The 21,784-nt window shown below is 42.3% G+C and overlaps 1 protein-coding gene across 6 annotated transcripts; it reads left to right on the top strand.

Moving 5' to 3' along the window:
* The first annotated feature begins 3,348 nt into the window (after positions 1-3,348).
* On the top strand, positions 3,349-17,969 carry LOC125412791 (Fc receptor-like protein 1). 6 transcript variants are annotated; one of them, XM_048453610.3, is made up of 11 exons: positions 3,369-3,495; positions 6,839-6,859; positions 9,110-9,394; positions 10,184-10,471; positions 10,628-10,906; positions 11,418-11,531; positions 12,477-12,501; positions 14,873-14,955; positions 15,143-15,214; positions 15,769-15,800; positions 16,892-17,969. In XM_048453610.3, exons 1-11 carry the CDS (start codon positions 3,465-3,467, stop codon positions 16,961-16,963), a joined length of 1,302 nt encoding a protein of 433 aa, XP_048309567.3. In that variant the 5' UTR covers positions 3,369-3,464; the 3' UTR covers positions 16,964-17,969. The 6 variants fall into 6 exon arrangements, with proteins under 6 accessions (XP_048309585.3, XP_048309567.3, XP_048309594.3 ...); XM_048453628.3 differs by lacking the exon at positions 6,839-6,859 and having other exon boundaries at positions 3,349-3,495; XM_048453637.3 differs by lacking the exons at positions 3,369-3,495; positions 6,839-6,859 and adding an exon at positions 6,878-7,047.
* Positions 17,970-21,784: the final 3,815 nt, after the last annotated feature.

Here is a 21,784-nt window from a genome sequence, read left to right as displayed (position 1 = left end):
GCAGTTTTTGACTTTCCATCTCTTTATATGGTGAGTGACATTTATCAGTTTACATATGTTGAACCAAAATTGCATCTCTAAGATAGGACAAGACAATGAAAGACAGAAAGCATGTAAAAATATTACAAACACGACAAATACTCAGCCAGCTTACTCAGGCATCATCAGTGAGGAGGAAGCTGGTGTGTCTGAAAGACTGAACCAAGAATGGACTCCTAGTAGGAATGTAAATCACTTGTGGAAATAACTTGGCAGTTTCTTTAAAAGTTAATTATCTCCACACTCAACAATTCCATTCAAATACTTATACGTGAATATTTACAGCAATTTTGATCATAAGGCAATGAATGAATCTCAGAAATGTCAAGCTAAGAAAAACAATTTAGAAACAATAAATATTATGTATTTTTAATTTTAGGAAGCCACAGAAATTAATGTAACATAACAGAATACAGATTAACAGTTACAGGCTTGAGGTGCCTGAGAAGGGGTAGGCGCATGCACACACACACACACACACACACACACACACCACAGCTGGTCTGGGAGAAGTGAAACACTGGACTCCAAGACACTGAACCTCCTATAGAACTTTTAATACTATGGAAAGTGAAAGGCTGAACGAAGCCTGGACCAGCCAAGTGGGGACTTTGCCTCCAGGAAAGAGATTCCACACATTACTAACCATAACAGGATGAAACTCAAGCCTACACAAGAATGGGCGGACCAGGACTGCTTTGATGTGCATATCACTGACCCTCTATTTAAACTTCAATCTCATTTTGAGCCCTAAGGATGAAGTAGGGAGGCCACTGTATCTCTTGTCCCTCTTAATATGGCCACACTGAATAAATACCCTTTTTTCTGGTTTCCTGGTATTTATTTGGCCATGTTAAGCCACTTATTGAAGGTGAGTGGCTGCACCTGACTAGTATTCTTTAAGCAGGAAGGGGCCAAAGCAAACCCCTGTCCCCAAAACACTGAGACACAATGGAATAGGGGCTCTCTGACTGAACCTGGCCTTGTAGCCTTGTCTACAACCCTCTAGGAAGGAAAGAGTTCCTGCTGCAAAAGAATAAAGACTTGATTTATTCTGGAGTGAATATGAGCAATCATGGCCCAGGAACACAGGTTCAGGTTTTTCTTCTTTTTCCAAATATGCCTTCCAAAGAGGTATTAAGTTCATTAACCTTTTGTAGTAACAGAAGAAAGTCAGTCATGTAACATGAGGGCCGGCTTGTTGGGGTTTTCTGTCCTGCCTGGTTTCCACAGCTGTTTAGCCCCAAAGAAAATCACACAGAGTCTACATTAGGTTATAAACTGATTGGCCCATTAGCTCAGTCTTCTTATTAGCTCTTGTAGCTTATATTAGTCCATTGTTCTTATCGATGCTAGCCACATGGCTTGGTACCTTTTTCAGCTGACAGGTCACATCCTGCTTCCTCGGTGATCTGCGCAGGACTGGGAGGAATCAACTTCCTCCTTCCCAGAATTCTCCTGTTCTCATTGCATAATTTCTTCTTCCTGCCTGGCCAATCAGTGTTTATTTAAAACATGATTGACAGAATACAGACAATTCTCTCGAACCAAGTCATAAAGTAACACAGTTTTCAAATACAAAATCACTAGGTATATCAAGTAGGAGGGTTATAGCAGAGCAGAAGGGCATGAAAGAATTATTAGACATTTGGAAAATAGACATTCCCAAAGCATTCATACAATAGTGACAAAAAGGTTAGTTCATGTATAGAGAAGAGTAATTATTAATGAAGACAAGATGCCCAAGATAATCTGACCCTAGACTTGGTAATATTCCAACCTCTCCACACCACTGAAGTTGTAGTCAGTCAATTAGCCTTTACAGACACAGTTTCTTTCCAGAATTTTCCTTTTACAGGCTACAGACTGTGACAGCTGGGTACAGACTGTGACCCCATGTCTAGTAAGACACACACGCACGCACACACACACACAATACACTCAATATTCTACAACCATTACTATGGTTGTATTTATAACAGTTTATTTTTGTCAAAAATATTTACACTGTGTACTTATAATGAACCCATTCTAGTTCATACTAATGGTACTCCAATGAGCAGATTTTTTAAATGCCTTTAAATCTATCGGGGCAGTGTGAAAATATATTTTAATCTGAAGAAATCTAAGGGCGCTGGAGTAGAACACACAAGAAAAGAGATCTGAAACAGTTGCAAAACTCCCCACTCCCAGACTTCTGGTTTCTGCATTTCAAGGGCTGGGGCTTTTGTATTGGTCCTTAAGGGTTAAATGTGGCAGATATCTTCATCTGGGTTTCCCAAGCCACAACCACAGTTGCTGGCACAACTGTCCGGTGCTCAGCGATTCCCCTGAACATTTAGGTGGTTTGTCAATGCCAATCTCTTTTTCCTAAAGTTGAGTGTATCCACCTCTGCTGACTTCTTTCCCTAACCCTTTTCTTCAGATGTCCTTGATCCCCAGACTTAGATGGACTTCTCAATCTTTCTAATAACCCAGCCTTTGTGGATTGCCTAGCTATCCTTAATGTTAGATGATTAAAGATTCAAGAAATGTTGAGAAATAAAATAGTCTATTCCCCGTTAATCCACAATGTGAATCACATACAAGCTTTGGGTAACAAAGAAATGGTGACACAAATGCTAAAGAAAGCCATGGAGGAATTGCACACCCCAACTGGGGTAAGGAGAGGAATCATGACCCAGGAACATCAGATCAAGGTGAACTCCTTCCAGTGCACAGAGACTAGTGGGTGAGTACTCGCTGCCTGTATTGTATTGCAAACATTTCCCAGTTTATAACTTTCTACAACTTTTTGAAAAGTGTTTCATGTTCACTTATTGGGACACTGAAATTTTAAAATGGGAGAGCTATCTATATAAATAGCTGAACCCCATATAAATCAGCATATGTAATTGTGAGCACCGACCATAACCTGGGAACAGTCTCCTTCAGTCCCTGAATCTGACAGTCGAGTGTGGGACCACAGGCAAAGCTTTGAAGAAAGAAGGTGTATTTGAGCAGACACTTAAGTCAACATCCTTCCCAAAGATGACGATGTGCTGTGTGAAACTCTGCAGGACTAAAGCTCAGTGAGACTTGTTAAAGCCAGAACCCTCTCCTGGAAATTCCCAAGATACGTGAGTTCCTAAAGAAAAGACACCCTCATCTCCCAATGCACAAAATCTCCAAATCATGAAGCTGAACCAAACCATACAAAGTAGAAACTTCATTTTTTTCAGCTTTCATGGAGGAGGAAATAGAGATTAACCTCCTCTGTATGTCTATTTCTGTAAACTCGTGCTGAAGGTTAACGTCCGATCCTGACTTCCTCAAACCTCGGAGATGTTGTCAGCCGTTGACTCCCATGTGAATAGCTTGGTTTTACTTTCTTTTCTTCTTTTGGTATAAGGCACCTTCAAGTTACCATCCCCATCTTGGCCCTCATGCTACCTTGGCTCCTGCTGTTGATCTGTGGTGAGTTGGACAACTGAGAGTGGGGTCCGGGATCTCACTTCTTGAAAAGGTGTTGAGAATTATAGGATTAAGCTTCTGCCTGGGTATGGTTGTGTTGTCTCTGTCTCTCTCTCTGTCTCTCTCTCTTTCTTATACACAAATAGGCATGTACACACACATACAATATAGGCAACAAACTGGTCTCTCGGTTCCTTTTCTTCTATCAACACTATTTCTTTTGAAGTATTAAACTTTAGCATTTCTCATCACCCCCTCTTCATTCCAGTTAAGCTTCTCTGGTGTCATCTATTTAAATGGAAAGATTGTTTTTCTATTGTTAGTAGGTTTACTCCTGACAGAACTCAGATTCTGCGGTTCATCCGATCAGCTTAGGGTGGGTGCTCTTTCACCCTCTTTCTCCACTGCACGATCAGATGACACATTCCCAGGTGCCCTCACTGCCTGAGCAGATGAGCAGTACTCTACAGAAAGGCTTGCCTGACTGCTTACCACCATGGAATGTAGAAACCAAGACACACATGTTCTTCACCTCTGCTGGAAACCTCATATACACATCTACAACCCTGTTTTTCCACTCATGAGAACTATTATTTCAAATCTTCTCATTTCTCCTCAAACTTTTGGTCCCATTTTATAACTTTGATTAATACTTTATTCAAAAAGTAAAAACAACAAGAAGAAAAGCCTCCATATTTCTACTGCCATGTCTACCAGATGCCTACATGTCTTCTTGCACCATGAGTTCATCTTGTCTCAAAGACAGGAGTCTCTGCTTATTAATGCAAGGCTCTCCTCCTGCGCTAAAACTTGTCCCCTCCACTCAGATGTTTCTGCATTCCAACTTATTCCCATCAATGCACCTGTTTGCTTGGAATTTTTTTTCTCTTTCATGCTCCATTTCTTTCTCCCTTCACCCTGCTCACGGTGACTATTTCACTTCCCTGATTCTTTCTCTTTTAAAACTTCATTTTTAGTCAGATTGGCCTTTCTGAAGCTCTTGATACCTTTTTCCAGATGTTTAACATGTTGTCCAAAGCAAAACCAAAACAGAGAACATCTCTGTCTCATCAAAGATCTCTTCACACTCTCAATCTTGTCTCATGAGCTCCTCTCTCGTTCTTGACCTGGTCTTTTTTCAATTGTTCCAGGTCTCTTTTTGTGAATTCACTTTAATCAACCTTTTGTCTCTACCAGTCCTTGGAAACTATTCTTTCTAGCATCATCCACCACTTCCACAGTGCCTCACCCAGAGGTCATTTCCATTTTTTATTTCCTTCGCCTCTCAGGGGAAGGTCCAGTCAGTCACTCCTTCTGCAGGACACTTCACTTGGTCTCCAGAAGGCCGTGTTCCTGTTTCCCTTCTGCTTCACATTTGCAGTTCTTAGTTCTTCTGCTGAACTGAATCTGTCCTCAACTTATTGACAGCTTTAAAAAGGAGACCTAGACTTCATCTGTAGTTTCTTCTCCAAATTTATACAACTTTGTCACTTAAGGTGCCAAGTTGTCTAACTTAAGCTTTTCTCACCAGATTTGACTTCTTCTTTAAAGAGTTGCCAATGGTTGCTCAGGTGTCTATCAGACATCCTAACCAGCTTTCTTGATTTCTACATCTGTTACCACTACACAAAATTTATCCATTTTTCCCATAACTCTTCTGTTTCAATAAATGTTATCACCATTTTTCCAGTCACTCTGGGCAAAAATTTGAGGAATAGTACTTAACCTCTCTCGCCTTCTCTCCATCTCCTTCCTTCTCTTCCTCTCTCTATCCCCCATCTTTCTTTCTCTCTCCCTCCCTCTCATTTCCACTCTCTTCACAGTTGCTGCTCTGTACCAGCAGAACTCTGAGTGCCCAGATTGTCTGAAACTTTAATACAAACTTATTTCTCTGTTTTGTTTTTCATTTGAGCACTACTCTCTGAAATAATGTTCTGTTTTTATGAAAAACTTTTACATTAAAGTGTAATTATATCACTTCTACCCTCACACATTAATAAACTTTCTATTATTGTTGTTCCATATATGTACATAAATATATAACTACAGCTGTTGAGTCAAGTGGGGCTTATTTGTGTACAATTCCAGGGCTGATCACTTTGTATTGGACAACGACTTAGGGACTCACCCATGGAAGGGGATGTTCCTCCACACACACACATGTCATTATTTGCCTGAATTTCTTTGTCTAGGGGTGGGGACCCATGACATGTCCCTTTGTGTGTTAGCGTGTGCTTGTGTTGTCATTGTTCTGGTCTTCTGTAGGCAGCCATAGTGTTGAGGTGTCATGAGTTCCTGTTATACCTTGGATACATAATTCCACAACAAACCTTCTGGTGCTCTGCTCTTCCACTCTTTTTGCCTCCTCTTCTGCATTGTTCTCTAAGTCTTAGGTACCAGAGTTGTCTCCCACTGTAGTGTAGATTCCTTGATAGTCAAGTATTCAAAAGTATTTCTTTATAAACAAATATATAAATATTATTTTTCTGCTAGCTCCTTCTGATTGCTTGCTACTACCTGAGGAACTAGTTATTCAAATAAGCATTTAATCAAATAGGTATTTCAAACTAAGCATAATTAAAACAATAACTATGAAAAATCTTGATTAGATCTTAAAGAAATGCTGGGCATTATCCTCAGTGCTCCGGTCATGCCCGCTTGTCTTTACAAGTCACCTTCTCAGTCTCACCAAAAATAAAGCTGACAGAGGAGAAGCATGCTTCCCAGGATCTCAGGGCCTTCAAGAGGAAGAAAGAATACCTGTATCCCTACTGTTTAGTGACAAAATCCAAGTTTTCTCCAGAATTTCTCCTTCTTGACCAATTATATCACAAAAGGAGAGACTATTTGAAGAACGCTAACTCTCCTTTGAACCCAGAACTCCTCTGATGGGAAGTTGGTGCCCGCAGGGTCCCATGCCTTGAGATTGAGACCTTTATCCCTCTTATTTGACTTTGTTACACCTGGCAGCAGGTACAGAGGTGAAACTTAAGATCTTTAAGAGGAGAAGAAAGTAGAGAATAAGGGCAGAGAAACACACTGACAGGCAGTTACTAGCGAGACTCCATCCCTTCACCATAGGGACAAGGGCTACTGAAAATTACCTTATGATCATAAAAAGAACTTGTATCTTTTCTGGATGATTAGAATATGGGGAAAGAAACAGAGAAAGAAGAAAGGAATTTGGGGCGGGGAGGTATGGAAGATGGCAAAAGAAGGGGAAGAAGAGGGAGTTGTGGGGAAGGCACAGGGAAGGAGAGAGCACTGTGGGAGAGCCCTTTGGAGGAGTTTAGCTGTGTCTGTGCATCTTGCTTCTTGGTTCAGCCTGTACTGGTTTCTTTTCCAGCTCCACTCTGTGAACCTGATGGTGAGTTGTGCTTCCCAGTCTTCCTTACAGTCTAGGGAGTACCTTGTCATCGCAATCAGCACACAAGCCTTGTGGATGACTGAATAGCCCATGCCTGAACAGCACAGGAACTTCAGAGACTTCTGGATGGAGGCTGTGACCTGTATCTGCCCAAGAGGGGGAGCTGGTCTGGAGCCACCTCAGCACAAGTAGGGAAATAAGATCACACATAGGTGGCAGAAAGCAAGCATCAGGGATTTATTTATATTTGAAGGAGTCTATTCTTCAGAGGCCCTAGGTCCTCACTGTGCTCTTCAGCTGGGGAATCCACTTCCAGTGGCTGAGAACACAAAGTCACAGAGTCACAGAGCACAGCACTACACTTAGTCCCCCAGCCAGTGCAGAATCCAACAGGATTGCTGCCTCATGCTATTTTAAGCAGTGCTCTGTAGTTGTAGCTTTTTGTTCTCTCTCTCTCTCTCTCTCTCTCTCTCCCCCCCCCTCGGTATATGCAAATTTAATTGATTTTCTTACCAGAAGGAACTTTCTCTTGTGAAGTTTATGCAAATCTACCAGGTATGAACTGATCTCTTGCACACAAACACGAGGTTAAAAAAAGATTGTCTGGTGCACCCAGCAGCACAGGATCAGAGATGCCCTATGGTCAAGGGAATCAAAAGACTCTAGTGTCCTGGGTCACTCACTGATATCCAAATTTAACTCATTCATGTTAATGTTATGTGTGCTGTGTGCTTGGTTTCCCCTTTCCCTTTAAGCCCAGACACTCAATCACAGCCCAAAGAGAAATACAAACCCACATCAAGGGCAAGGAAATCATCAGTTTTACATGTGTTTAAGGAATTCTCTGATGTTGAGAATGATCTGAAACAAGCTGGGAACCACAAAGCAGAACTTCTTGCAGTGAGTTTCTAGCCTCTTGCTCCTTGTTTTGCTGGCCCAGTCAGGAAAGAGGCCTGTAGGTACCTAACACCTTTCTTCTCAGCTAAGTGTCAAATGCTGTGGAGTTTATCAGTCCTGTGAAAACCACAGATGTTCACAAAGAGAAGACGCAGAGTATTTCATACTCAGGGTAGGTGCTTACTGTACGCATAACTGATGCCTAAAAGGATTATGCAAAAAAGCTTCTTGTAGGAAAGACTGAGTTCATAGACACTGAACTAGGTATCACTGGGGACCCAGAGGACCCAGAAGACTTTCATCTGGTAAAGAGAAAAAAAAAAGTTTCTTTTATGAAAACTATAAAAACTTCCCAAACTGAGAGGCTCTAAGGATTAACAGATGCCCAAAGAGACTAAGGCATTTCATGGACTGATGGGACAGTGAAGAGGAGGAGGGAGGAGAGCAGCTTCAACCATCTTTACATATTCAGAAACAAGCCCTAACACTCCAAAGCATGTACCTCTAGACTTCAGGCAGAGTAAGTTTTCGTCTCATCTCATGGATTCCACAGAGGTTTGTATAGAAGTCCTGAATCAAGGGGTCTGGGTTGTGTGGATGATGGAATCAGGGACTCACTTCTCTCCATCAGGAACTGCAATAGGAGGCTCAGAGAAGAGTCAACAGAGAACCAAGCCCCTCTTGTTTCTATGGTGTTGCTTTCATAACAACGAGGTCCTCCAGGTCCCCTGTTGTGTGTTTAAATGTAATTTCATTGGTCTGAGATATCAGGGAAAGGGGAACCTTTTTCTTATCAATATGATTTATAACAAAGGTAAATGAAATGAGGTGAGTTTTAACTCAGTGGTAGAACTCTTGCCCAGTCTATATAATGCTATGCTGCTTTGATTCTCAGTACTATCAAAAAAGAAGGAGAAGGAAAAAGACAAAATGGAGAAGGAGGAGGAGGAAAAGGAAGAAGAGGAGAAAAAGGAGAAGGAGAAGAAGGGGGAGAACAACAACAGGAGGAGGAGAAAGACAGGAAGGAAAGAGGAGAGGGAGGAAAGACAGGGAAAGGTGAAAGGAGAGACAGAGACAGTTTTCTAGAACTTCAAGCTTCACCATATCCAGTTGTCTTCAATATACCAGCTTTGGCATAACTTTAAAAATTATGCCAGAAACTTAAAAAATAAGTTAATGAGATCTAAGCCACGGTCTGGAGGCTGATGCCATCACAGGCTTAGGGTGCACCAGAAAGAGCAGGACGGGTTCACAGCAAAGAGAAACACATGGCTATGAGGGAGGTGATGGGAGATGTTGTGTGTTCTAATCATGAATATTGCCCCGGAGTTTATGTGTATGTCTTCTCTCTAGTGCTGTTTCCGTTACCTGTGCTAGAAGTCAGTCCTTCCCGTCCAGTAGAGGGGCATTCCATGACCCTGACATGCAAGACCCAGCTCCGGACACAGAGGCCAGATAACCAGTTCCGCTTCTGCTTCTTTAGTGATGGCAAGTTTCTTGGGTCAGGCTGCAGCAGCTCCCCAAAGCTTCAGTTCCCTGCCATATGGAGGAAAAATCCAGAGGTTTACTGGTGCATGGCAGAAGAAACAATTAACAAGATCAGAAAGTGGAGCCTGCCAACCAAGATACCCGTGCAGAGTGAGTATCTGAGCTTGCTCTTCCCGAGTCGGAGCTGGGTAAAAGATAGCAGAACAGGTTGTCTTACATGCTCCTGAGAAGGTAGACATTGGGAGGAACTACTAGTTGCCCTGGTGAAGTAGGAAGAAAAGGTTTCTGGTAGAAGTGTGTAGAACAGGTTATTGGAAAAGAGTTTATAGGAGACACTACAATAGAAAAATCATGTTTTATTATCCTGTATCATGTGATTCCTTGTCAGTGTTGATCATCAAAAACAAATTTCCAGTACCTACAGAAGGCTGAGTAGTCTCAAACTTGCTAAAGCTTCAACACTGATAAAAACAAAATGTACCCCAACCTGTAAAAAACCTTGAACAGTTCACGCAAAGCAGAACCTACTCTAGTACTTTGTACTTGTGGTGTACCTGACCTCTAGTGCTACAGGAGGTAATGACAGTCACACACTTACAAATGGAAATTGGATAAGAGAAGTGAAGTCGTTTGATCAAACATACACAGCAAATAAGGGTTTGAAAGACTTCACAGCCCAGCAGTTTGGTTTATAACTTGAACTTGAAATCACTATAGGGTGGAAGATGACATCACATTCTCTACAGTAGAGTGCTTTTTCTTAGCCTGTGACTATCAGCCTAATCTAAGACGATTCTAAGTCAGCAGAACACTAGCCCCAATGTAAGCTATTAAAATCATTGACTTTGCCAACAGTCTTTGCTTTCAGAACCACCGCACCTACTCCTCCCTGAAAAGTTCCCTACTCAGGGTCCTCTTCATTATCTTTTATTCCCACAGGAATCCCTGTCTCTGACGTGAGCTTGGAGACACGGCCCACTGGGGGATGGGTGATGGAGGGAAGCAAACTGGTCCTCATTTGCTCAGTTGTTAATGCCACTGGAAACATAACGTATCTCTGGTACAGAGGGGCACTGGGTTCGAACCTGGAAACAAAGACACAGCATTCACTGTCAGCAGAATTTGAGATCACTGAAATGAAGAGAAGGGATGCTGAGCAGTACTACTGTGCAGCTGACAATGGCTACGGCCCTGTTCTCAGTGAGCTGGTGAGCATCGCTGTCAGAGGTACGTGGCATAGCGACCTCATCTCAACCAGCAAGTCTCACTCCCCTGAGTGGCCCTTAGCAACTTTAGTGGGATTGAGCCTCTAGAGAATAGGCAGAAATTATGGGTCTGTCGTACCATCAAGGCGCCTTTCTCTAACTGTCCGCTGTTACACAGTTCCAGTGTCTCGCCCTGTCCTTACCTTTGGAGAACCTGGAATCCAGGCTGTGCTGGGGGACCTGGTGGAGCTTCACTGTGAAGCCCTGAGAGGCTCTCCCCCGATCTTCTACCAGTTCTATCACGAGAATGTCATTCTGGGGAACAGCTCAGCTTCCTCTGGAGGAGGAGCATCCTTCAACTTGTCCCTGACTGCAGAAAATTCTGGAAACTACTACTGTGAGGCCAACAATGGCCAGGGTGCCCAACGCAGTGAGGTGGTGACTCTCAACATAACAGGTATTGGTTAGGCTTTGAGAATCTTAAGGTCAATGTCTCTTCCCCAGCATGCTAAGAGAGCTTCAGTGTTTCAAGGGGTCTGTTGTCCAGGGCAGGGCTTCTGTATGTGACGCTGTCATGGGTGATGTATGTGAGAGGGGCAGGACTTCTGTAAGCAATGACGCCACAGGTGATGAACATGAAAGGGGCAGGGCTTCTGTACATGATGTTGTCATGAGTGGGAAACATAAGAGGACGGGGTTTCAATATGCGATGCTGTCATAGTGATATTCATGAGAGGGGCAGGGCTTCTGTACATGACGCTGTCATGGTTAATGAACAGGAGAGGTGTGGAAGATAAAGTTTGAGTGCCTATCTTCTTTCATCAGTGTGGGAAGCAGGGGTTTTCTAGATAAACAAAGACACCTTCCTCCCATGAGGGGCAGTCTTTGAACGTAATCCACACACAAGATGTCTGCTTTCAAAACCCAACCCCTTCCTTACCAGAGCACATGTGCCGGTCTCTCCTCAGTGCCCATTGAGTCTGGAAACAATCTCACCTCAGGAGTCACTGAGTGGCTGCTTGGCTGTCTTGGCCCCATCACTATGGCCCTAATATTTTGCTACTGGATCAAAAGAAAAATAGGTTAGTAACTTATATATATATTTCGCTACTGTAGCCTTTAGTTTTCTGAAACAGACAGCACGTGTGGCTCACATACTGCCGTAAGCGCGTGCCCTGGCTACCTTGCCTCTATCTTCTCGAAAACTTTCAAAACTGGTTTAAGCCCCACTTTTAAGAAAGTTCTTTAATTTCTCCAGCTGATACCTTGTTCTTCTGTGATTTAAATTTTTATAAAATATAACAATTTTTTGAACTAGAGAGATGGAACACTTGGTCCTGACGTCAGTGCCGTGCTCTTACCCAAGGGTGCTGTCACAAGCTTCTCTCCCTCCCTGGAACACAAGTCACGTCCCTAGGGCTCTGGTCATTCCTGGATCTTTCTCACCTTTTGGGTGAAATGTTCTTTTTCTCCTGAAAGTCTCACCCTGTAACATAGCCAACAACTGCTCTCCATTCTGAATTTTAGGTTATTTACCTTCCGAGTTTATCACTACCCACAATTTCACAGATATCTATGGTCTCCTACTCTTCACTGAGCAAGTTAAAGATGGCCCATAGAGGACAATGGGAGGCAATTCAAATATCACTTGAATTTCAAGCTTTTCCAACATCTTTGGACACCTCTTCCCAGCTATAACTTGGCCATGGCAGCACCTGACTCTGGGACCCTGGGCAGGATAAGAGTCACGAGGGTTATTGTAAAATCCAAAGCAAAGCATGTAGCAGGTGACAAGTTCCAACTCCTGTTTCTGGTACTTAGTGGCTTTGGGAACTTGTTGACTTCCAGCTTTGGGAAGTTTACTTGACTCTTCTGGACCTTATTGGCCTTAGTTGTGACATAAAGACTCTGTAAGTGTCTGCCAGGTGTCTGCTGGGGCCATAGTGCCATCCCAACTGAGCACCACAGGCAGGAGAGCAGTGAAAGTGGGCCCCACTGATACATGCTCTCATTTTTCTGCCTTGCAGGAAGACAGTCGGATGATCTACTCAGGTGAGGGCCCTGCTTTCTCTATGTGCTCATGATGCTGAAAACTTACTTTTAAAAAGTTAATTCTTTTATTTTTTTAAGATTATAGTATTATTACATCATTTCTCCCTTTTTTTTCCTTCCTCCAAACACTCCCATATACCGCTCCCTGCTCTTTTTCAAACTCATGGTATCCTTTTTCTTTTTATTGTTGTTATATAGATATATGCGCATGTATATACATATATGTGCATGTACATATGTATATATTTTTAAACCTAAATACAACATGTTCAGTCTGTATATTGCCTGTATGTTTGTTTCCAGGACCAACCATTTGGTGTTGGATAGCCAGTTGGTATGCTATTCCCCAAGGAAGAGTGTATCTTCCACTGTTAGCATTGCTTAGTTGCCTCTGTAGTTCCTCATGTACAGTCTTTCCCTGTCCACTTTAGTGTGTCTATTTTTGTTGCTTTGTTTAGACAGCCATGTTGGTGAGACTTTATGGGTGTAGCTTCTAACATTTCTGGAAGACACTCTCACAGCAAACTTTCTGACTCTCTTGGCTCTCACAAACTTCCCACCCCCTCGTCTACAATGCCCCGAGCCTTTGGTGCAGGAGTATTTTATAAATGTGTCCATTGGGAATAAACTTCACAACTCCATGTTTTGATTGTTTGTGGTTTTCTGTAGTGGACTCAGTCTGTTTGCAAAGAGAAGGTTCTTTGTTGAGGGATTAACTTATTTGCAAGTGTAAGGTCAAATATTTCAAATACAGTTAGGAATTGTGCTGGTCTAATACAGGGTGGTCGGATGTGCTCCTCTAAGATTGATGTCTTCACTAGCCCTGAGTACTACTGACCACTTCTGGGCCCTCGGGTCATCATGTCATACTGGTTGTTGTGGTTCATCGGTATCATCGCTGGATAGGACAGTTGGTTGCTTCCCTCCTTAGGAAACTTGCATGTTGCCTTCTGCTACCATGAAAACTTACTTTTAAAACCATGATGTCCTCTCTCTTGAGCTGTTTTCCTGTTGAAATGCAACTAAAGCTCACTCGTGAGTTCCCCCATTGGCAACTTTGAGCATTAAATTGCTATTTCTCTTTCACTAATTACTTTAAATTATTCCCCCATTTTCTTTATTGTGTCCTTCCCATGCCTCTGCAGCTATCTTCTTTTGGTTTCTTTTGACCCTGCCACTGCTTTATTCATACAGTCAACTTGCCTATAGCAGAGGTTTGACTAATGTAAAGACCCCGAGACTCAAAAGCAGTTTAGGACAGGTAAGATATATACGTTACATATCTCTGAAACACAAGACAGAGAGCAATAAACACACTGGAAATATTGTGGGCCACATTTTCTAGAAGCTGAGAGGAGGAAAACATTTCTAAAATGCTTGCCGGCTCCAGACTTAGCTTGTGTATTTTCCACACCAACAACAAACACTTTCCACATCTCCAGTGTGCGTGTGCATGACCATTTTCTTTTGTTCCTTCCTCAAGTTGCTTATTCTGGCCAAGTGTCTATTTTCACTGAGATAATCACTATTTTTTTCCTTAGTGTAACCCTGCTCTGTTCCAATGGACTTGCAGGTAGACTCCCTGATAAGCAGACAGAAAAGGAGAGGGACCATGACTTGGTAATTAAATGGTTGGATTTCCAAGGCACTGGCTTCTTTCTCACCCTCCTGACTTAGGGACAAAAAAGCCTTACAACTGCAAGCAAAGACCTTGTGGGATTTCTCTCCTGCCAGTAGCTCCTGATGATATATTGGCTCAAGTTCAAGGTTTTATCAGGACACATTTACACAACAGTTATAGTCCAATCAGACACCCAGTCTTTCTTCAACCAACCAACCCAGATAAGGGGAGAACAATTCTTCAATGACTTACAAAAAAAAAAAAAAAAAAAGAATCAATCCTCAAAGACAAGCTGGACTTCAAATTTTCAAGCCACCCCGTGGCTTTGCTGGGGATCTTTCTCTGTGTCTGCCGTATGTGTGCGCTTCCTCACCCCAGTAAACTGTCTTCTGCCGTCCTGCAGGTGCTCACGGTCTCTCTGCTGTCACCAGTTGCACTCAAGGCTTTTTCTGCCTTTGAATTCTTTAACTGGCAGAGAAAATGAGCCCAGTGGAGATCCCTAGATGGTAACAGCTCCCTGTGTGGGCGACGTCATAGTGAACCTGTGCCCGGGGAACTTATGCACTGGTGCAGCGCACGGACCCCATTCTGCCCATGGATGAGGCTTTAGTTTATACCACACAGCTGTCCCGTCCAGCTGCTAATTTTTCCGTGAATTAGTGTCCTGTACAGGACCTTTTCCTTCACAGTTTACAATCTTAGACTGTAACACCCAGAGCATCTGGGATGCCATGTGTTTTGTGCTTACAGGAGCCCTCCGAGGCCCGTGCTCCAAGAATCCAGCTACCTCAACTCACCTGACCCAGAGCAGATAGAGTGCGTGTACGAGAACGGTGAGGCTTCCCAATGACCTGAGTCAACACGGCACAGGTTGCTTGCCAAAGCCAATTCTGCTGCCTCCCAATCCTTCTACAAACAGACGATTCACCTGCCTCTGAGTTTGTAATAGGAGGTGGGTGTAGAGTAAGTGATAGAGCAGAAAGAAAGGACTGCTCCCATGAATCTCCTTTATTGTTTCAGTGAATGTTGTACGTGGTGATGAAATTTACTCACTGGTGTACCATATCCAACAGGAGCTGGAACCAGTAGCAGGTGAGACATGGAATGGAATGATTTTTTTTCCCAAACTTTTGCCTGTCCCAGAACCAAGAAGACAGTCAGTGGCTCTGCTTGGCAATAGGGCAGTGTTTGTCCTTAGAACTGACTGTAGGGGTCACTGTAGTTACTTTAAAACTGACCTTGAAGCTGTGTCAAGTAGAGCCCATTGCTGTCCTTAGTGCATGCTTCACATGGCCCGTTTTTAATGGCAGCCCAAAAATGTCAGCCTCTGCCAAGTGACCCTACACGCCCCCTGCAATGCTTCACCTTGGCTGCCACTCTTGCCCCATCCTATGTATGGTAGACCCCGAAAAGGAGAGAGGTATCAAGTGTCTCTAGTGCCAGAAGGCCCTACAGACTCACCCACCCAGGCTCCTGTTCTTCTGTGAACACTAAGAGAATTGTTCATGCATAAAAAGAAAGACAGGAAATAATACTGTAGCTCAGTCCATGGAAAACAGGCTGGAGAAAAAGAAAGTTTCACTAAGGGGAGTTTGTAAAAAACTAAATATAAGGGAACCTCACAGTGCTTCTTCATTCCTCCACAGCCCAGCACATGAAGACGCGTGGGGCCAGGGAGGTAAGCAGGCTCTTCACTGTTCTCTGTGTGCTTCCTCTGTTCCCTCTGGAGACTGTTGGACTAGTTTTCCACAGTATTGCTACTTAGGAGGAGGAAAATAAATTTCAGGGTCCCTTATTTACCAACACAGTAGAGATAAAAAGCATTTAGTTATAGCAATGAAGAATCACTACATGAGGGAGTTTTGGAGGCTTATGGGTACATTTCCCTGAGCAATGTGCTGATGTATTGCTCAATCTTGGTTTATACTTATTTTAAAAGTTCTATTTATTTGAAAATTTCTATCCTAAAATACTACTGAACTGTATAGCTGTCAACTAGTGCTATATAACTAGCAATATGAAGTGAACTAAGTTAATACCGAATAATACTAACTAAAACTGATGCTGCCTTTAAAAGCAGGCCTGTGACACATGCATGACACCATTCTAACAGCAGCGCTGGGATCTACTTTGCACAAAAATGATTTGTATTATGAAAAATTCTTAATTTACAACTCCTGGATAATTGAAGATATTCATGGCAGGGGCTGGAGAGATGGCCTTACTGCTCTTACCGAGGAACAGGATTCAGTTCCCAGCACCCAATTGGGTGGCTTACCACCTCTCCACATTCAGGGGAATCCGATGCATTTCTCTGCTCCCCATGGGCACATACCCACACACAGACAACACATATGTGCACAGTTTAAAAAAATTCTAAAATCCTTCCATGGTGCTACATAAGTACTTTCTGAATTGCAGGTGTTTTGACTTTGTTCCAACAAGTATCACAGGTACTTTCACAGTTTCGTCCTGTGTAAAGGTAGTCTCGGGGCAGAGCCCAACTCCTTGGAAAACAGAGTATTCTCAGTTTAGTTTATTCATTCTAATGTCTTTGAGAAATGACCTCTCATAAGACTGTCCAGCAGGAGAACTTCTAGAAGCTTCAGGAGTGACAGGCTTCTTTGACCACACTGACAGAAGGATTCTGGCTTCCAAGACGCTCCTTTTAAAGTGTTGTAGTTGCATATGACAAAATTCATCTGGGCTGACTGGGAAGAGGCCCAGTGGAAGACTTGTTCTTTGTCTTCTCTTCTTTGGTCCTTCCAGGTCTCCTCTGAAATCTATTCTAAGGCAAGAAAGAAAGATATTACGTACATGGACTATGAAGACACTATATAAAATTATGTGAACAGCATCTTTGTAGGCCTGAGGAGTACTCTGAGGATACTGAGGAAGGATACCTTGTCAGTACACCTTCCCCACATGCTTCCTTTTGTGAGAAGGTTCCTTCACCTATGCAGTGTGAAGTTGGTACAAGTCCTGAAGAAACCACCCGGGAAAATTGACTTAGATCCAGAAGCTGGAAGGATCTGCTTGTTGCCCATTCACTGTGGGGTGTGACAAATCGCGTGCTACTCTTTATTTACAAGAGGAAAGTGGTGTGATGAAAGCCACTGAGATTTTGGAGCAGAGGAACTTAGAGTGCACAAAGCCAACATCAATGACTTTGCAGGTCTGTTGTGAATAGAGAGCTATGCTTCCCCTATGCACATGTCCTGTCTACACTTAGAACACCTGAGTCAATGTACTTTGAGTCATGGCATCGATTTAGAATTAAAGCACAGTTGGAAAAAATTTACTGTGACTACACCTAACTTTAGTGACATATTTTGGGTGTATAGGCTAGTCTAAATCCTCTCGTGATTTTATAATAGTCATTGAAAGGCTCACCAAGTTCTAAGTTTTGAACTTTGTACAGTATTTAGACTAAACTTTATGAATATATTTAAGTACAGTGCTTCTCTTTGAATTGTCAAACTTTTTAAATATAGTCATTTGGCTCAAAGTCTATTTTAATTTTAAATCAATTACATATTTGCGTTTATATATTAAAACAATTTAAAAATAAAGTGAAAAGTAAAGTCTTGGCTATGAGATACCACAAATGACGACTACTGTAAAAACGTATCCTGTATTTCTCCAGATGATTTCTGCTTGTGCACAAACACTTGAATATAAATATAGATAGTCAAAAGTATAGCTACTCAAGTAGCTGAAACATGTCCAAGTATGTGTGTGAGTCTATTATACTATTTCAAAAGACTCTGAAATATTCTGTCATGTGTTTATATCATAATGGATGCATTTTTCCTTTTACATAGTAATAAATATATATAACCTAAAACTGATTATTTTAATTTTTTAAGCATTTTAACTTTTTTTTGAGTCAGGACCTTGCTATGTACACCAAATGCACCTGAAATTTGAGATTCTTCTTCTTCAGTCTCCCAAGTACTGGGTCTACAGGCATGTGCCACCATGCACTACTCATTTTAACAGTTTTAAATGTATGGTCTAGAGACGTCACCTACTCTCACATTTTAATACCTTTCACCACTGAAGGAGTTCAGGTAACAATTGCATTGGGAGGAAGCTGTCTTTTGCAAGAGTCTAGCTGACATTCTTTCTTTGAGGTCAAAGATGGTTTGGTGGGGAACTATTGGATTCTCTCAAGAGGTTGTGGGAATTCTTCCAAAGAACAAGGCATGTCCCATGTTATTTGTTATCCAGGGCTGCCCCTTTACACTTGGAGGCAGCTGCTTGATTTCCCCTGGCCACAGATCTTCCCATTTTTGTATCCTGAGCAAAGAATTACAGAAACTTGGTTGAGAAGGACAGCATCTAAAAGTTTGAGAGCTTTTCTGTGAATGTCTAATAGGGATAGGGAAGTTCAGTGGTATTTAAAAGATTTCTTTCCCTCCAATAGCTGCGTAGACAAGCAGAATTAGGAAGGCGTATGTAGGATCTTCATAAACATTTTTTTGCTGGAATAACTCAGAGGCTCTAGTGAAAGCAAAGAGCATAGTAAGTTGGGCAGTAGAATTCTGGAGTAGAGTCCTCAAGGCAAGGGCACCTAAACTCATAACCACAGTGTAACTAAATATCTAATTCCATCCTTGAAGAAAGAGCTCCCCTCAGTGTACAATATTAAATTGGAATTCTTTGGAGGCTGAGTATTTCAGTCGAGATGAGCGGCTTAGCTTAGCTATCTACTAGGAGGACCTCTTCACAGGAATGGAGGGGTTTCCAATATCCTTGTGGAAAACATGAGGAAGAATTTAAATTTTGACAAGCCTGACGCATCACTTCAGGACCTTCCAACAAAAGGGCTTGGTATGTAGTAAGGGAATTTGATATCACAGATTCTCCTTAGAGTTGAAAATACATCAATAGCATGTAGGGTGTAAACCATTAGAATACCCAAGGGTAAATATTGAACTTCTGGAGTCTAAAGTCCCATGTCTGCAACTGCCCAGCAATAAGCAAGCTGCCCCTCTGCTACCTGGTCTAAATCTTACTTAGGTAGCCTATTAGCTGAGCAGTTGAGCCTACAAGTTATGCAATCATACTCAAAGCCACCCCCTTTCTGTCACATACTGATGAAACTGGATTTGAATGCATAGTCCCAAAGCAGGAGTCTGGCTCCCTTTTTCTTTTGAAAAGCACATTGAGATTCAAGGGTCCATATCCCTAATGAATGTCTCTAAGTTTGAGTTTCTTCTCAGGACTTATAAAGAGATCTAACCAGTTCCGCATACCTACGAACCCAAATTCTACAATATCCAGTAACTTCCAGGAAGGCTCTTAGATGTTTCAAGATTTAAAGGAAGTTTAAAATACATTGGAGTCATTCAGGTCACAAGGCCCTGGTGCCCTTTTTTAAGGTTAGACCCAGACACATGACATTGGGTTTATAGAGTTTGGTCTTAATTTGAAATACTTTAACCTCCTTCTTTCCCAAGAGATTCCAAAAAGACTCTGTACCCTGGAATATTACTCCCTCAGAGTTTCCACAGAAGACAAGGCAATCCATTCGGAGCAGCACCGTTTGGAGTTGTGTCCAATCTATTCGGTCCCAGGAGCAAGCTGCTGCAAACAAGTGTGGGCTCTCTCAAAATCCCTGTGGCAGGATGGTGCAGGTGACTGTATGCAGTGGTCTGAATAAGAACTGGTCCCCATGGGCTCATATATTTGAATGCTTAGTCACTAGAGAGTGGAACTTTTTGATAGGAATAGACGTTAGGAGATGTGGCCAACCCAATTCTCTTCCTCTGTTCTTTCAGTTACTGCTCCAACATCTTGCATGTCACCATGAACCCCACCATGATGGTAATGGACTAAACCTCTGAAGCTGTAGACAAGACCCAATTAAATGCTTTCTTTAGCCTGGTCATGGTGTCTCTTCACAGTAATAGAGCAGTAACAAAGACACTGTAAGGCTAATTTTGGCTTCTACCAATGGCAAACAACAATACTCTACTGAGGAAAGGAGGAGTTTAGTCTTTGTTCTAAGCAAGAAGTCTCTTCCAGAAGATCTGGGGTCTCGGGATCTATTAGGAAGGAGTGACAGAAATGGAGATCTCCACCAGGAGAAGGCAACAGGTTGAGTAAAATATCTTTTAAGGGATTAGTTGGATATTCCCACATGATAGTCGTTTGTTGGGATTTAGGGCCAGGGGAACAGAGGGGGTGAGAATCAAGGACCTGTATTGAGAAGGAAACTGATCTGCCACTCTCCTGCAGACATTATTGTTCAGGGCCCCTAAAGATCTGCTTTTGGAGCAGGAGCCGAGGCCCTGAGACCTCTGCCTCAACAGATTCTTGGGGCATTGATCCTTCCAAGCGATTGCCTTTATAAGTGGGGCAAAGTCCCAGGGTGGCCTACATCTCTGAAGATACTAACTTTGGAGATGGCCTTCCCACTCACAGAGAAAGCAGGACCCTGGGTTAGACTGTGTTCCCTCAGGCGCTTCCTTGATGGCAACCAAAGTTCTTCATGATGTTTGCCATTGCATCCTTCCTTCTCTATATCCTTGCTTTCCTATATACGGTTCCTGATCATGGTTGCAAAACACCACAGTAGCTGCCTGAATCAAACCATTTAGTGGCTTTCCTGGCTCAGTGGCCAGCTTCTGAAGCTTTTAACAGTGGCTGGTTGAGTTAAAAATCTGCCATTTATAAATTCATAGACTTGCTTTGACCTTTCTTAGACCCCCTGAAGGCCAAGATAATGCCTTCTACTCCAGTCTCTCCGTCTATCATTGGGTTCTGACTCCACCACCTTAGGACATGCTGTGGCAAAACTGTGTCAACCTAGATCTCCTTTTCCCTCACTGTCAGTCTGCAAAAAATACTAACTCACTCTCAGTATCTCTCATTTATTATTAATGTATTCATTTATTGATTTGTTTATGTTACAGCATGGTGCGGGAGAATTGTCTGTATTCTGTCAATCATGTCTTAAATAAACGCTGATTGACCAGGCAGGAAGTGTAGGAGGGAAAACCAGACAGGAAGTGGAAATGATGCAAGGAGAGCAGGAGAATTCTGGGGAGGAGGAAGTTGATTCCTCCCACTCCTGCCCAGATCACTGAAGCAGCAGAATGTGAGCTGCCCCAATCAGCATTATAACTTACAGAGTCCTTTGTGTGATTTTTCTCTGGGACTAAACAGCTGGGGGGGCAGGCAGGACTGAAACACAAACAAGCAGGCCCAGCCTTTTCATGTTACAATCTCTCATTTATTATTAGTGTATCCATTTATTGATTTGTTTATGTTACAGCATTTTTGCATTCCAAGGATAAATTACACATAATCATAATACATTGAATCTTTCATTATTTTTGAATTAGGTTTACTAGAATTTGTTATGAATTTTTGCATCTGTGTTTGTGTAGTACATTTTATTATTTGTCGATTTCATAGATACATACATATATCCATGCATATATAATTTTTGCTGTTTTCACTGTTCCCTTTCCTGATGAAACCCTTCTGGCCAAACCCTTCTGTTCCCTTCCTAGTTTCGTGTCTTAAAAAAAAAATGTTTGTGACCTACTGAGTTTAGTTAGAGGTACTTTTGTAAGCATGGTAGGTAGCTACTTACTGGAGCATGGGCAAATTATCAGTGACCACACCATTGATGAAAATGACACACAC

The sequence above is a fragment of the Myodes glareolus genome, chromosome 17 (genome assembly GCF_982192425.1).
Source record: "Myodes glareolus chromosome 17, mMyoGla1.1, whole genome shotgun sequence".
In the NCBI taxonomy this organism is placed as follows: domain Eukaryota; kingdom Metazoa; phylum Chordata; class Mammalia; order Rodentia; family Cricetidae; genus Myodes; species Myodes glareolus.
The sequence above is the reverse complement of the archived record's forward strand: the minus strand, read 5'-3'. Positions and strand labels throughout refer to the sequence as shown.

Coding starts and splice junctions, on each gene's coding strand:
- LOC125412791 (XM_048453610.3), top strand. CDS start 3,465: ATGCTACCTTGGCTCCTGCTGTTGATCTGTG. Junction 6,860..9,109: donor TCCACTCTGTGAACCTGATG/GTGAGTTGTGCT, acceptor TCTTCTCTCTAG/TGCTGTTTCCGTTACCTGTG. Junction 15,801..16,891: donor AGACGCGTGGGGCCAGGGAG/GTAAGCAGGCTC, acceptor TGGTCCTTCCAG/GTCTCCTCTGAAATCTATTC.